This window comes from Trichechus manatus, unplaced genomic scaffold, assembly GCF_000243295.1.
Source record: "Trichechus manatus latirostris isolate Lorelei unplaced genomic scaffold, TriManLat1.0 scaffold00091, whole genome shotgun sequence".
NCBI lineage: Eukaryota > Metazoa > Chordata > Mammalia > Sirenia > Trichechidae > Trichechus > Trichechus manatus.
Genome location: NW_004444027.1, coordinates 9,265,877 through 9,281,872, shown reverse-complemented (window position 1 = coordinate 9,281,872; position 15,996 = coordinate 9,265,877). Strand labels below are relative to the sequence as shown.

Genomic DNA, 15,996 nt, shown 5'->3' with positions numbered 1-15,996 from the left:
TTCCAGGAGAAGAAAAGGCACTAGAACTACCTGATAGGGAATTCAAATCTCTAATATTCAGAGCTATCCAAGAGTTGAAGCAAAACGCAGATGAAAATGATGAAAAAATAGACAAATTCATGGAAAAGGCAGACAAATTCATGGAAAATACAGACAAGAAAGTGGAAAAATTCAGGAATAAATAAATACCAATTCAGGAAAATAATACAGAAACATAACATGGAGGAATCTGGAAGGTATTATGCTGAGTAAGTTTAGTCAGTCACAGAAAGACAAATATTACATAAGACCACTATCATAAGAACTCAACAAAAGGTTTAAACACAGAAGAAAACATTCTTTGATGGTTACGAGGGTAGGGAGGGAGGGAGAGGGTTATTCACTAACTAGATAGTAGACAAGAATGATCTTAGGTGAAGGGAAGGACAGCACATACTACAGGGGAAGTCAGCACAACTGGACTAAACCAAAGCTAAGAAGTTCTCTGAACACAATCAAACACTTTGAGAGACGGAGTAGCAGGAGCCGGGGTCTGGAGACCGTGCTTTCAGGGGATATCTAGGTCAACTGGCATAACAAAGTTTATTAAGAAAATGTTCTGCATCTCACTTTGGTGAGTGGCATCTCGGGTCTTAAAAGCTAGCAAGGGGCCATATAAGGTGCATCAATTTGTCCCAACCACCTGGAGTAAAGGAGAATGAAGAACACTAAAGTCACAAGGAAAGTATTAGCCCAAGAGACAGAAAGGGCCACATAAGCCAGAGACTTCATCAGCCTGAGACCAGAAGAACTAGATGGTGCCTGGCTACCACAATGACCACCCTGACAGGGAACACAACAGAGAGTCCCTGATGAAGTAGGAGAACGGTGGGGTGCAGAACTCAAATTCTAGTAAAAAGACTGATTTAATGGCCTCACTGAGACTGGAGGAACCTCAGAAAGCATGGCCCCTGGACTCTCTTAGTCAACCCCGAACTAAAACAATTCCCAAGGCCAACTCTTCCGACAAAGACTGGACTGGACTGTGGGACATAAAAGGATACTCGTGAATAGTGTGCTTCTTTGCTCAAGTAGATACATGAGATTAAATGGGCAGCTTCTGTCTGGAGGTGAGATGAGAAGACAGAGAGGGTTAGGAGCTGGTTGAATGGACACGGGAAATCAAAGGTAGAAAGGAAGAGTGTGCTGTATAGGGAGAGCAATTAGGGTCACATAACAATGTATGTATAAATTTTTGCATGAGAGACTAACTTGAAACGTAAACTTTCACTTAAACTACAACAATAAACAAACAAAAAAGCTAGAAACAGAAGTACCATACAATCTAGCAGTCTTGCTCCTTGGAATATATCCTAGAAAAATAACAGCTGTCACATGAATAGATATATGCACACCCGTGTTAACTGCAGGACTGTGCACAATAACAAAAAGATGGAAACAACTTACGTGTCCATCAGTGGACAAAGGGATAAACCAATTACGGTACATTCACACAATGAAATACTATGCAACGACAAAGAACAATGATGAAGCCATGAATCATCTTATAACATGGAAGAATCTGGAAAGCATTATGCTGAGTGAATTCAATCAGTCACAAAAGTACAAATATCATATAAGACTACTATTATAAGAACTGAAGAAAAGGTTTAAACACAGAAGAAAACATTCTTTGATGGTTCCGAGGTGGGGAGGGAGGGAGAGGGTTATTCACTAACTAGAGAGTAGACAAGAATTATCTTAGGTGAAGGGAAGGACAGCACATACTACAGGGGAAGTCAGCACAACTAGACTAAACCAAAGCTAAGAAGTTTCCTAAATACAACCAAACACTTCGAGGGACAGAGTAGCAGGGGCAGGGGTCTGGGAACCAGGCTTTCAGGGGACATCTAGGTCAACTGGCATAACAAAATTTTATTAAGAAAATGTTCTGCATCCTACTTTGGTGAGTGGTGACTGGAATCTTAAAAGCTAGTGAGTGGCCATCTAAAATGTATCAATTGGTTCCAACTTACCTGGAGTAAAAGAGAATGAAAAACACCAAAGTCCCAAGGAAAGTATTAGCCCAAGAGACAGACAGGGCCACATAAACCAGAGACTGCATCAGCCTGAGACCAGAAGAACTAAATGGTACCTGGCTACCACCACTGACCGCCCTGACAGGGAACACAACAGAGAGTCCCTGATGCAGCAGAAGTAAAGTAGGGTGCAGAACTCAAATTCTAGTAAAAAGACCAGACTTAATGGTCTGACTGAGACTGGAGGAACCTCAGAAAGCATGGTCCCCAGACTCTCTGTCAACCCAGAACTAAAACAATTCCCGAGGCCAACTCTTCAGACAAAGATTAGACTGGACTATGGGACATAAAATGATACTCGTGAAGAGTGTGCTTCTTAGCTCAAGCAGATACATGAAACAAAATGGGCAACTCCTGTCTGGAGGTGAGATGAGAAGGCAGAGAGGGTTAGGAGCTGGTTGAATGGACACAGGAAATCAGGGGTGGAAAGGAGAAGTGTGCTATCATAGTGTAGGGAGAGCAATTAGGGTCACATAACAACGTATGTATAAATTTTTGTATGAGAGACTAACTTGAATTGTTAACTTTCACTTATAGTACAAAAATAAAATAAAATTAAAAAAAAAGAAAAAGAACAAACTAGGAGGTATTTCCCAATAACAAAATGTACTATAAAGCTACAGTAATCAAAACAATCTGGTACTCGTATAATGATAAACATATAGAAAATGGAATAGAATTGGGAGTTCAGAATAAACCCATATATTGATGATCAACTGATTTTTTACAAAGTTGCTGTTTTAGGCTGGGTTCTCTGGAGAAGCAAAACCAGTAAACTGTATAAATACATATATACAGAGAGATTATATCAAGGAAACAGCTCACGCGATTGTAGAGGCTAGAACGTCCTAAGTCCGTGGATCAGGGTAGAGGCCTCTCCCAAGTCACACAGCTGCAGAAGCTGGCAAGCCCAAGATCGGAAGGTCGGAGAGCAGGGGTCCCACTCACAGGCTGTGCAGATGGACGAATCCCAGGTTCGGCAGATAAGCTGACAGCTCAAGTCCCAAGAACGGGAGATGAGACGACAGGAAGCAGCCGCAGGATCCAGAGAGAGCACAAAGCCAGAACATCTGCTTATGCACAGATGCGGGCCACACCCCCAAGGAGACTCCCTTTCATCTGATTGGCTACTCACAATATACTCAATCATGGGAGTGATTACAATAAAACACGGAGAATCATGGGCCAGCCAAGTTGACACACAATCTTAATCACCACAGTTGCTAAGTCTATCCAATGGCGAAAGAACAGTCTGTTCCATAAATGGTGCTGGGACAACTGGTGTTCCACATGCAAAAGAACAAAACTAGACCCATACCTCAGACCATATGTGGTGCAGTGAATTACTCAATATGGCCCTTCTAGCATTTCATGGTCATGTGACTCCCACAAAATGAGTGGGTAGGGCTATGCAAATAAGGTGCTTGTGGCCACCAAGGGGACTGGACAGCATTGCTAATAATGCAAATAAGGTGCACAGAACCTGTGGGGCGTTGGGACCATACAAATAAGGTATATGGAACCCTAACAAGGGGATTGGTCAGTTTTGCCATCCCACTAGGCTTAAAAAGAGAGCCAATCCCAGAGCAGGAGGAGAACTCACTACCATCAAGAAAGAAGAGCCAGGAGTGGAGAGTGTCCTTTGGACCCAGGGTCCCTGCGCTAAGAAGCTCCTAGAACCAGGGGCAGAGAGAGAAAGAGAGCCATAACACTGGAGACAACGCAAGATGGTGAGAAGCAGTGGCAGAGAAATGACAGCAGCAGAACCAGAAGACTGGCACGAGAAAGTGCAGTGGGCTTCCCATCCCACAGTGAAGTGGGTACAGGGGGTGCCAATCCATGGAGCAAGAAAGCTGAGTGCCTCTGGGCAAGAGGCTTGCTGGTGGAGTGGGGTGCCTCCAGTCACTTGTTGGCAGAAATAGGCTCACTGAACCAAGAGCTGAGCACCTTTGGGCAGGAGGCTTGCTGGCAGAGTAGGGTGTCTCTGAGCACTTATCAGCAGAGCTCAAACAGTTTTGTAACACTTCCCCAAGCAGGGCAGAGGCCAGGCCAAGGGGCTGAGGGCCAAGAGAGGAGGCCTGTCCTGAGGGGGCCAATAGGGAGCCTGTCCTCAGGGAGCTGAGAGGAGCCCTGCACGAAAGAGAGGAGCTGAGAGCTGTCCTGTATTGAAGAAGGGAGACTGTGACTACATGATTCTTGATCCTAATCCCAAGTTATAGCCTGTTGATTCTGATCCCAAGTTGTAACCTGTTATTTCCCTAATAAACCCCATAACTGAACAGCTTTTGAGTTCTGTGTGGCCACTGCAATGAATTATTGAACACAGCAGAGAAGTAGAAAGTGCAGTGGGAGGGACGGTTGGTGTCAAAATTGGTAAAAAGATGGGCGGGCAGAGGTATGCTTGACCTCCACCTCATAGGTATCAGCCTTGCACTGCCGATGATCTTGATTCTCCCTCCTCCTTCCCCTTGTGAAGTTAGACGAGGAGGTCTGCCTCCATACCACCATCTTTATACCATATGAAAAAATTAACTCAAAATGAGTCAACTAAATGTAAGAACTAAAAACATAAAACTCTTAGAAGAAAACATACATGTAAAGCTTCGGGGTCTAGTTTTCAACAATGGATTTTTAGGTATGATACTAAAAGCATAGCAACAAAAGACAAAATAGATCAATTGGTCTTTATCAAAATTAAAAACTTTTGTGCACCAAAGGACTTTACCAAGAAAGTAAAGAGACAATACACAGAATGGGAGAAAATATTTGAGAATCATGTGTCTGATAAGAGTTTAGTATCCAGAATATATAAAGAACTCCTACAACACAGCAACAAAACAACAAACAACCCAAATAAATAAATGAGCAAAGGAATACAGAATAGATACTTTATCAAAGAGGATATACAAATGACCAACACACACATGAAAAGATGCTTAAAGTCATTAGGGAAATGCAAATAAAATCCACAATGAGATATCATCTCACCCCCACTAACCAAAAAAAAAAAAAAAAAAAACCTTTGCTGTCAAGTAGATTCTGACTCAAGTGACCCTACAGGACAGGGTAGAACGCCCCATAGGGTTTCCAAGGCTGTAATCTTTACAGAAGCAGACTGCCATATCTTTCTCCTGTGGAGAGGCTGGCGGGTTCGAACTGCTGACATTTGGGTTAGCAGCTGAGTGCTTTAACCACTGCACCATCACCCCCACTAGGATGGCCATTATCAACAAAATGGAAAACCACAGCTGTTGGTAAGAAGGTGGTGAAATTAGAACCCTCATCCACTGTTGGTGAGACTGTAAAATGGTGCAGCTCCTATAGAAAACAGTTTGGTGGTTCCTCGAAAAGTTAAAACATAAAATTACTATTGTTGTTACTAGGTGCCATCGAGTCAATTTCAACTCATAGCAACCCCATGTGACAGAGCAGAACCGCCCCACAGGATTTTCAGGGCTGTAATCTTTGTAGGAGCAAACTGCCAGATCTTTCTCCTGCGGAGCAGCTATGTGTGTTCGAACCACAAACCTTTTGGTTAGTAGCCAAGCATTTAACCACTGCACCACCAAGGCTCCTTAAAATTACCATATGACCCAGCAAGTTGACCCAAAAGACTTGAAAGCAGGGCCACAAACAAACTTGTACACCAATGTTCAATCCAGCACTATTCTCAATAGCCAAAAGGTAGAAACAATTCAAACATCTATCAACAGTTTACGGATAAACAAAATGTGGTATATACATACAAAGGAATATTATTCAGCCATGAAGAGAAATGTTCTGATACATGCTATGACATGGATGAACTTTGAAAACATTATGCTAAGTGAAGACACAAAAAGACAAATATTGTATGATCCCACTTACATATGAAATAATCTAGGCTACGCAAATGCATAGACATCAAAGTTTATTAGTGGTTACCAGGAGCAGGTTTAAGGGTGAAAGGGCAAGTTATTGCTTAAGTGGTACTGACTTTCTGTTAAGGGTGATGAAAAATTTGGAAATGGATAGTGGTGATGGTTGCAAAACATGATGAATATAATTAATGTCACTGAATTGTACATGTAAAAATGGCTGAAATGGCAAATGTTTTGTTATATTGTTTTGTTATATTTTACATAATAAAAAATGAAGACATGAAGAAAAGTATTTGCATTTCAAGAACCACATCAAATACTAACCTTAGATAAGGCACATAAGCGATAATAAAAAACAAATTACACTGTTCTTATATTTGACTATTTCTCATGCAGTACAGAAAGAAATTAAGGCTTCAGAATTAGAAGCCTGCTAGTAAATCTTGGTTGTGTGATCTCGGGCAAGTTTTTAAGGCTCTCCAATTGTTCCATCTTTTAAATGGGTAAAATTACTAAACTAGTAAGAGAGGTTGGCTATGAGAAGACACAATATCTAAACTGAAGAATTATTACCTAGAGTATACAAGAAAACCCTGCAAATCAACATAAGATAACAAACCCAACTTTTAAAAGTAGGGCAAGGAAATTAACAGTCAATTCAGAGAAAGAGAAAAATTAAAAATTGAATTGCAACAAGTATATAACAACTTTAAAATACGAATTGCTAACAAGTATATAAAGAGATGGAGTCCCTGGGCGGTGCAATTGGTTAACAAGCTCAGTAGCCAACCAAAAGGTTGGCGGTTTGAGTCCACCCAGATGCACCTTGGAAGAAAGTCCTGGTAATCTGCTTCTGAAAAATCAGTCATTGAAAACCCTATGGAGCGTAGTTCTACTCTGACACAGATGAGGTTGCCATGAGTCAGGACTGACTCCATGGCAACTGGTTTTATATAACCAAAACCAAAAACCAAGCCCAGTGCCAATGGGTCGATTCTGACTCCCAGTGACCCTATAGGGCAGAGAAGAATTTCCCTATAGGGTTTCCAAGGAGTGGCTGGTGGATTCGAACTGCTGACCTTTTGGTTAGCAGCGGTAGCTCTTAACCACTTCGCTACTGGGGCTCCAGTTTTATATAAAGAGATACTTAAACTCACCAATAATTAGAAAAATATAAATTAAAACAAAGACATACTATGTCACAAATCATCATACTGGCAAAAATTAGAAAGACAATACAGGCAGTCCACAGGTTATGAACGTGCAACTTATGTACAACCCATAGTTATGACCCAACCTCTGTAAAGCCTATTATATTAAAAATTCGAAGTACATACAATGGTTCGTAATAACAAACAGGTGCTACTTTGTGACAGTCATCAAAACATAACTATCATTACTGTATTATTATGTTAAAATTTTTTAGTGTATCTTAAAGTGTTTACTTTTTTATGCATAGAAACGTTCACTATATAGTATATACTAAGGCAAACATTTGACTAATTGACCGTAGATATGAACCATATCTAACTGTCCTGACTTACATACAGATTTAGGAACGGAATTCATAATCCGAGGACTGCCTGTAATACCAAGTGTTGGTAAGAATATGGGGAAACAGGGCCTATTTATGGGCTTCCTACACCACGGTAACAGAGCAAATTGGAGCAGTCATTCTGTAAAGTAAACTGGAATTACTTTGTGAAGTTAGATATGCAGTTACTTTACAGCTCAACCCCATTCCTAGGCACAATCTCGAGAAACTCTTGCACAAGATTATACTGGGGCACAAACCAGTATGTTCACCAGAGTTGGAGGTTATCTAAAGGGTCAGATAAATAAAATGTGGTAGATACTCTGGATACTTTAGATTCTATGCTGCAGTCAGAAGAAGTGTAATAGATGTACATACGACAATATGAAGAGGTCTTCAAAATGAGTATGGAGTAAAAATGGTAAAAAATAGAACAAGATCTACAGTATAATCTCAGTCAGATAAATTAAACCCATGTAGGCACGTGTGCACATATGTTCCCACAACAGTACTATAAATTTTGTAATATACATATATCCAAGGAAAACAATTTGGCTGTCTATAGGGATGGTGGAAATTAGAAACCAAAAAGAATAAAATAAAGTAAAAAAGAAAAAATTTTTTAATGAATCGATCATGGACATGATCAGTCATCAACTAAGTAGGATTAACTCAATTATCTGCATCTGAGGCCCATAAAAATTTTTTAAAAAAGAAATAAAAGGTATAATTATAAAACTTGTGTGAAACCTTACATGCTAAAAGGATTAAATAAAATTATGTATGCCATATATAAGAAAATATTCTATAGATTTTTAAAGCATTATACAAATATAAGCTACTACTAAAGATGAAAAGTATTATCTTCCTCTTATGTGATGGACTGATGTTCAGACACGTTAAAAAGCTTTCCCAAGGGCACCCACCTAATAAGAGGCAGAACTAAAGGAGTTATCCTTAATACCTCTCTTTCTCTCACACTCCATTTACAATTCTCCAACAAGGTATGTCAGCTTTATCTTCAAAATACATCCCAAATCTGATACTTCTGACCACATCTGTTGCTTCCATTCTAATCTGAGTCACCATCATATTTTATCTGAATTACTTCAACAGTCTCCTAACCAGCCTGCTGTTTCAACCCTTGCCCCCCTGTATTAGTTTCCTAGGGCTGCCATGAAAGTCCACAACAAATTGGGTGGCTTAAAACAACAGAAATTCTCTCACAGTTCTGGAGGCCAGAAGTCAGAAATCAAGGTGTTGACAGAGCCATGGTCTCTCTGACGGCTCTGAAGAGGAGGATCTGTTCCATGTCTTTCTCTTTGCCACTGATGGTACTGCCGACAATCCTTGGTTTGTTGACACATCACTACAATCTCCGTCTCTGTGGTCCACAGCGTTCTCCCTGTGTGTCTGTCTGTGTCTCTTATAAGGACACCAATCGTATTGGATTAGGGCTCACCCTACTTCAATATGACCTCATCTTAACTAATTACATCTACAAAGCCCCTATTTCCAAATAAGGTCACATTCTGAGGTTTCAGGAAGGAACAATAACCTGCCCCCCAACAACCCATTTTCTACCAGTAGCCAGAATGATCTTCTAAAAAGTGTATCAGATGTTACTTCCTTTCTCTCAACCCTCCAAGGGCTTTCCAGGAAAGCCACTACAATGGTCTAAAAGGCCCTATGTGATCTGTTGTTGTTCGGTGCAACTGAGTCGGTTCCAACTCATAGCGACCCTATGTACAACAGAACGAAACACTGCCCGGTCCTGCACCATCCTCACAATCGTTGCTATGTTTGAGCCCACTGCTGTAGTCTTTGTGCCAATCCATCTCGTTGAGGGTCTTCCTCTTTTTCACTGACCTTCTACATTACCAAGCATGATGTCCTTCTCCAAGGACTGGTCCCTCCAGATAACATGTCCAACGTACGAAAGATGAAGTCTTACCATCCTCCCCTTTAAGGATCATTCTGGCTGTACTTCTTCCAAGACAGATGTGTACATTCTTCCGGCAGTCCATGGTATATTCAATATTCTTCACCAACACCATAATTCAAATGCATCAATTCTTCTTTGGTCTTCCTTATTCACTGTCCAGCTTTCACATGCATATGAGGCAACTGAAAATACCATGGCTTGGGCCAGGCACACCTTAATCCTCAAAGTGACGTCTTTGCTTTTGAACACTTTAAAGAGGTCTTTTGCAGCAGATTTGCCCAATGCAATACACTGCTTGATTTCTTGACTGCTGTTTTCTTGATATGATCTATCCCCTGCTTATCACTCCACCCAGTTTTTGCCATGCCCTGTTCCCCCCCCCAACTCTTGCTCACTGCCTTCCAGTCTCTTTGCTCTTCTCTGTCCAGATCAAGCATATTCATGTCCTAGGGTCTTTGCATTTGGTGACCCCTCTGGCTGAAATGCTCTTCCCCCAGATATTCACAGTGCTAGCTTCCTTCTTCCACTCAGGTCTCTGCTCAAATGTCACTTGCCTCCTCTGAAATCCTTTCTAAATATACCACTTCCTGGCACTCTCTATCCTCTGACCTTCACTTATTTTCCTTCCTGGCACTTATATATTTATATGATACCATCATGTATTTATTTTTTGTTAATTATTGATTATTCATCTCCCCCACTAGTGGGTAAACTCCTTATCTTAGTGACCATTGCATCCACAGAGGCCAGACAGTGCTCAGCACATAGGAGAGACATGGTAGTAAATATTTCTTGAAAGCAACCATCAAACTCTGGCCTGACCACACAGCTCACGCTTCTTCCATTACAGAATGTTGCTTCCCAAGAAAAAGATAAATGTGTATAGTTTGTTATTTCTCCCCTAACAGATTAAAAGATCCATGTCTTACATATTTGTTTATAATCTAGCAGGCCCAGCATCTAGTGAATGCTAGATAAATATGATGAAATGAATGAGTGGAAAGCAACCAAGAAAAAAGATACGTAAGAAAGAAAAGAGAGTTGAAGGTCACGGAGAGACTGCTGATTTCTATTCTATGGCTCAGTGGCCATGCTGTGGTCATTCCTTCTTTTATTTCCTATGTGCCCACTCTGGAAACCCTGGTGGCATAGTGGTTAAGAGTACGGCTGCTAACCAAATGGCTGGCACTTCAAATCCACCAGGCGATCCTTGGAAACCCTATGGGGCAGTTCTACTCTGACGTATAGGGTTGCTATGAGTCGGAATCAACTCGACAGCAACCGGTTTGGTTTTTTTGGTGCCCACTCTACCCAAGCCATAGTTGGAAGTTTTAAAGGAGATGAAAAAAATTAATTAGATGTGAGTCCTGGCTTCAAGAATCTAATATATATATATATATAAAATGCAAATTTATATGTAAATTCATATTTATACAAATTTACATATATTTAAACATAAAATACAAATTTATGAGAGAGGTATAATTAAAGAGCTATAGGGTTTTAAAGATCAAGGAAATTACTTCCAATTTACATATATGTAAACATAAAATACAAATTTATGAGAGAGGTATAATTAAAGAGCTATAGGGTTTTAAAGATCAAGGAAATTACTTCCAGTTTTGGAATTAACAGAAGCATCTGTAAAGATGGTAGCAGCTGAAATGGTTAAAATGACTACTAAAAGATGGGTACAATTGGATGCCAGTCTATAAACTCCTAAAAGACAAGAACTATATTTTATTCATCTTGGTGTTCCTAGTGCTTCACAAAATGTCTGGAACATAGACATTCAATAAATATTTGACAAACGGGAGGAGAAAGCACTTCAGAAAGAAGGAATGGCAGTAAGATGTGGAAATGAGAAAATGCTAGACATATACAAGCAACAAAAAATAGTGAGGAGTGGCTAGTAAAGCCACTTAATTCTTGCCTTCTGAGGGAGGGAATGGCAAGAATTAAGTGGGAAAAGTAGGTCAGGACCAGAAGATGGAGTGTCATGAATGACAGGCTAAGGAGTTTAGACTTCATTCTGCAGGCAACAAGAAACCGTGGAAAACTGTTACACAGGAAAATGTGACTTGAGGAATGTAGTAAGAGCCCTCTGCCTAAATAAGTAAAGAAATCCACCTTCATCCATACTGTTTGAAATTCTATCATTAGAAATTATTTTGTTTTCCAACATAACCTCTCTAGGAATCCTCTTAATATCCAAATTCTCTTGAGAGATAATAGAAAAAACCATTGCCATTCACTTATACTTTAGTGTAAATTAGATAAATCAATTTACTTTCTCCTGGCTAGAGGACATGGGCATTGGGGAAACAGGATTTCGTCTGAGGATGGAATTATAACTTTGAGATGACATTATGACTTTGATACACTGCCTCAGAAAGACAAACGCTGAAGTGCAAAAACAGAGGTTAACTACTTCATACCTCTGCTTAAGAGGCCAACCCTGTTCTTTCCAAAAGAGCCAATCCTGTTCTTTCCAAAGGCAGAACTGAACAAAGATGAATAGAAAACATTATAAACTCCTTTAATGAAAAGTATTAAATTGATGACCCGGAAGGTAAGAAAAAAGAAGAAATGTGATAAACCAAATATATTTGGGGGGGGGGGGTGCAGAATTTAGACACTCTGATAACTACATATTCATTTCTCTTGAGTTTTCCCCTTGACTTTAGGTAGGTAGAGACTTTACCTAAATCACACTTAATCACAATTTCATGAACGATAATTAACAACGATTCAAGGAATATGATAGGGCAAGGAGAAGAAATAACAAAAACAACGCTGAAAATCCACTTAAATGGTGTTATGCACCGAAAAGGATAATCAAGATGACAATCACGTGATGACCGTAAGAATTCCATTCAGATTTAATACAGACCATGGATCCCATTTAGGTGTTTTTCTGCTTTCTAAAACTCAAGTTCTGAATCTAGGCCAAAGAGTGCACATTTTGCCGGCTGGTAGGGCAATGGTATGCAAGGAAAATACCGGGAAGCGTTCCCTTAAGCGTCCACCTAAGGACTCCTAGTTTCCCGAGGAATAGGGGGTGGTATGGGCACTCACCGCTTATCGATGGCGTCGATGTTTGAATGCAGGAGCCACAGCTCCTCTGTGTTGTCCTGTCGGGAGGACAGGATCAGGTGGTGGCCCGTCAGACACAGGGTCCCCTCGACGGCCGGATAGAAAGGCCGGTGCAGCACCACATTGTCCACCCGTGGCGTCTTAATCAGCTCCGCAAACTCCATGTTACCCAGCAGCGGGAAGTGGCGAGTCCTGGAAGTGCAAGGAGATTACACTGCCGCAAGGTTGAGGGGAATGACCAGGCTCTGGGCAGGCCGCAGGGGCGGGGACCGGGGCGCGGCGAAGCCTGTGGCCACCGTTACCAGCAGCGGGAAGACGAGGGCTGGGGCTGGGCCAGGCCCGGGCGTCCCTCCCGCTCCAGGCCCAGGACTCAGCCACAGAGAACGCTCTGCGACAGGTCCAGCAGCCGTCGCTGCCACCTAGGGGGCGCAGCCTCAGGTGGGCGGGTTAAGAGAAGGAGGAGGAGGAGACAATCTTACGACCAACTTCCAAGCCCAAGCCTCAAGCTACTCCTGGCGGAAGTACCTGCTCACAGCACAACCCTAGAGCAATTTTGGGCGGAAGGAGCGGAGCCCGAAACTGCGAAGAAAACGATGTCAGGGCCGGAAGTCGATCCCCGGCTAGGTCCGATGAAAATGCCTCCGGAAACACAGTCAGAACCGAAGATTTGTGTTCCTACCAGGAAAAATTTTTTCTTTCCCTTTACGCCCTTCCATCCTCTCCCAAATATTCCTTATCAGAAAAGGCCCGGAAAGATGGGACGAGAGTAAGATGTCCCTGTCCTGCCTCCTTTCACTTGAGCAGTTCACGCCTCCCCCCACCCCACCCCGGCTCCAGGACTCTTCAGAGCGTGGGGCTGCCTGAACTGTGGAGATCTGATCCATTTCACCATGAAGAGATAGCAAGTATGGGATCGAATCACTGATTGTGACGATCAAGTATGAGGGAGGGAACACAGGGTCGGTCGGACGCCGCAGATTCCGGGAGGGCTTCGTCCCACAGCTATGTGACCTTGAATAAGAAAAGGGAAAAGCACACAAATGCCTGAGAGAGGCCTTGATAGACATACATGCGATGTACTAAAGAGGAAGTGATCAATCCGACGAGGAAACTCAAGAGACTTGCTAGAGGCCAGATAGGTAATTTGTAGTGGACCCGGTACTTCATCTTAAATCTCCGCATTGGTCACGCCACACACAGCCTCCCCATTAAGTACAGCCTGTCTGAAATACTCCCAGACATCTAAATTATGCCAGAAGTTTACTCAAATAATTTCTCGTTGCTTGATATCCGCGCCCCCTTTTGAATTGACCGTTTTATTCTAAAACAGGGAATAAAGGGAAAATATGCAAGAGTGTGAGTCCTCGTCTGCTGTCACTTCTTTAATCTTTGAAATCTTCACTATCTAGTACCTAAGTACAGTGAATTGGCTAAAGTCTCACGCTATTCAGAGACAAAGTGAATTGCCACAGACTTCATCAGATCACCCAACACCTGGCTGCTTTTGTCCCTGTCCTTCCAAAACGTTCCCTTCTTAAAAAAAGAAAGAAAAAAAAAAACACGTTACAAGATTGTTACAATTGAGAGTCCAGTTCAGCTTATTTGTCTGCAAAAGAAAAACATGAGCCAAGAGAAGGGAGAATGAGAAAAATTCATAAAGCTTTTAACAAAGAACTGGCAATTTTGTCTTCCTTCCTTTGTTTGATTCATTATAACAGTAATTGTGGAAGGGAGAATTTACACACAACTTAAAGAATCAGGGAAAGCTTTACAGAAAAGTTAACATTTGAAATGAAGAAACCGAAGTGTGGCCAAGATAGACGTCCAATTTAATAACATTTATGGTAGCCAAAAATTCTTCAGGAATTCCATGACCTTTTTCATTTAGTTTTCCCAAAAAAAAGTTATGAAAAGACTGTCGTGTCATTAAGTAAAAAATATTTAATATTCCATAAAGCCAAAAACTCTTGACCACAAGAGAAAAATGTCAATATCATGCTAGACTGTTACCATGAAACCAAGGAACTATTATAAAATTATATATAATGTGGTTAAAAACTCAAAACAGAAAGCTTTCTGGGGAAAACAAAAATTCAACAGTAAATAATGGAGGTGGAGGCAGCCCAAAATATTACTTTACTATGTGAACAGTAGGTGGCAGTCAAGTTCAACAGTAATGGGACAGGCTTCCATTCTATTAAAATAATTCAGTGAAGCTATGGTCAAACACATTGTTGTCCAAAGTGCCCGGAAATAAGTGTCTCAGAGGATTCTGATAATCCAGAGAAATTGATGGCATTTCTAATGCTTGTAAAACACCACTCTACAATTGTAATTATTTTTATCATCTTTCTATGAGATAGGAGATGACAATGGTATGTAACCATATAGATGTTATTCAATCAAACAGTTAACTAGCATTTATTAAGTGCCTAGTTGGTCATCAGCACTGTGAGAAATGCAAACATGGTCCATACCCTCAAAAAGTGATAGCTAATTTAGGGAGACCAATACACCCAAAGCGCTAGCGAACAAAGTAACAGAGTAAGTGCCAAACTTTAAAGTACAGACTTACTTTCCTGGTTTTGTGTTTCCTTGGTAAGCCTTGAGCAGAAATTTGGCAGATTAAAGGTAGTTTGAAGAAAGCAGTACTACAATTGCCAAAAATAACAGAAGCATCTGAGATAAAGACAACACTGCCTATGCTTGCTATTGATGAAAGCTACATTCCATGTGTTTTATTGTTATCTATTCAACTGTTGGCAACTGAAGCAAGCCTGATAACCTAATTCTGCGTCCTTTCTCTCCTTCATCCCCTAAGCAAATCAATCACCAATCTGTCAATTCTATCCTCTAATATCTCTTGAATTATTCCGCTTCTCTCCCTCCCCTAGGTCACTACCTTAGTTCAGACCACCATCATTTCTCACCTAGTTAACAGTTAAAAACCTTTTAATTGGTGTCTGCTCTCCCAGTGGGTTTCCCCTTCAACCCATTTTTCCACAAGGTAGCTGAAGCCCTTGTGGTGTTCTAAATCTTTAATTTATTTATTTTTTAACTCATAAGGCCCTTTGTGATTTAGCCTCTTGGGCAGTGATCAGCTGATTAGCATCTTAAATTTCATCTCTCCTACTCTGTCCTTATCCAGCAGTCCCCAATTCCCACCCCCTTGCAATTTTTATCCTAGATATCCGTAGTTTACTATTTCCTCCCGGGATTTTGCACCCAGCTGGAACCTTACCATTCAGTGGAAGTGTCAAGTGTGGAAGAGGGACCAGCAGCATTGGTATAGGCACTTTGTTAGAAATATCCCACCCTAGACCTACTGAAACAGAATCTGCATTTTAACAAGACCCCTAAATGATTTGTATGCACAATAAAGTTTGAGAAAGCACTGTTCTAAAGAATCCATGTGTTCTTTCTGCCTGGTATAGACTCTCTTTACTCCCAATACCCTGTCCCTTTACCTGCTAACCCCTATCA

General features: G+C 41.1%; 1 protein-coding gene across 3 annotated transcripts in view; it reads right to left on the bottom strand.

Annotated features, from left to right (window-relative positions):
• The window catches only part of MTMR9 (myotubularin related protein 9), a 135,966-nt gene extending 122,948 nt beyond the window's left edge, over positions 1 to 13,018 (bottom strand). Inside the window, exons 1-2 of one of the 3 annotated variants that reach the window (XM_023736748.1) lie at positions 12,993 to 13,018; positions 12,496 to 12,705 (exon numbers count right to left, since the gene is read on the bottom strand). In XM_023736748.1, coding sequence (XP_023592516.1) covers positions 12,496 to 12,677 — 182 coding nt within the window. In that variant the 5' untranslated portion in view covers positions 12,678 to 12,705; positions 12,993 to 13,018. Of the gene's footprint in view, positions 1 to 12,495; positions 12,873 to 12,992 lie in introns of those variants that run through there. The other 2 variants (XM_023736749.1, XM_004382203.3) reach the window with 2 other exon arrangements.
• Positions 13,019 to 15,996: the final 2,978 nt, after the last annotated feature.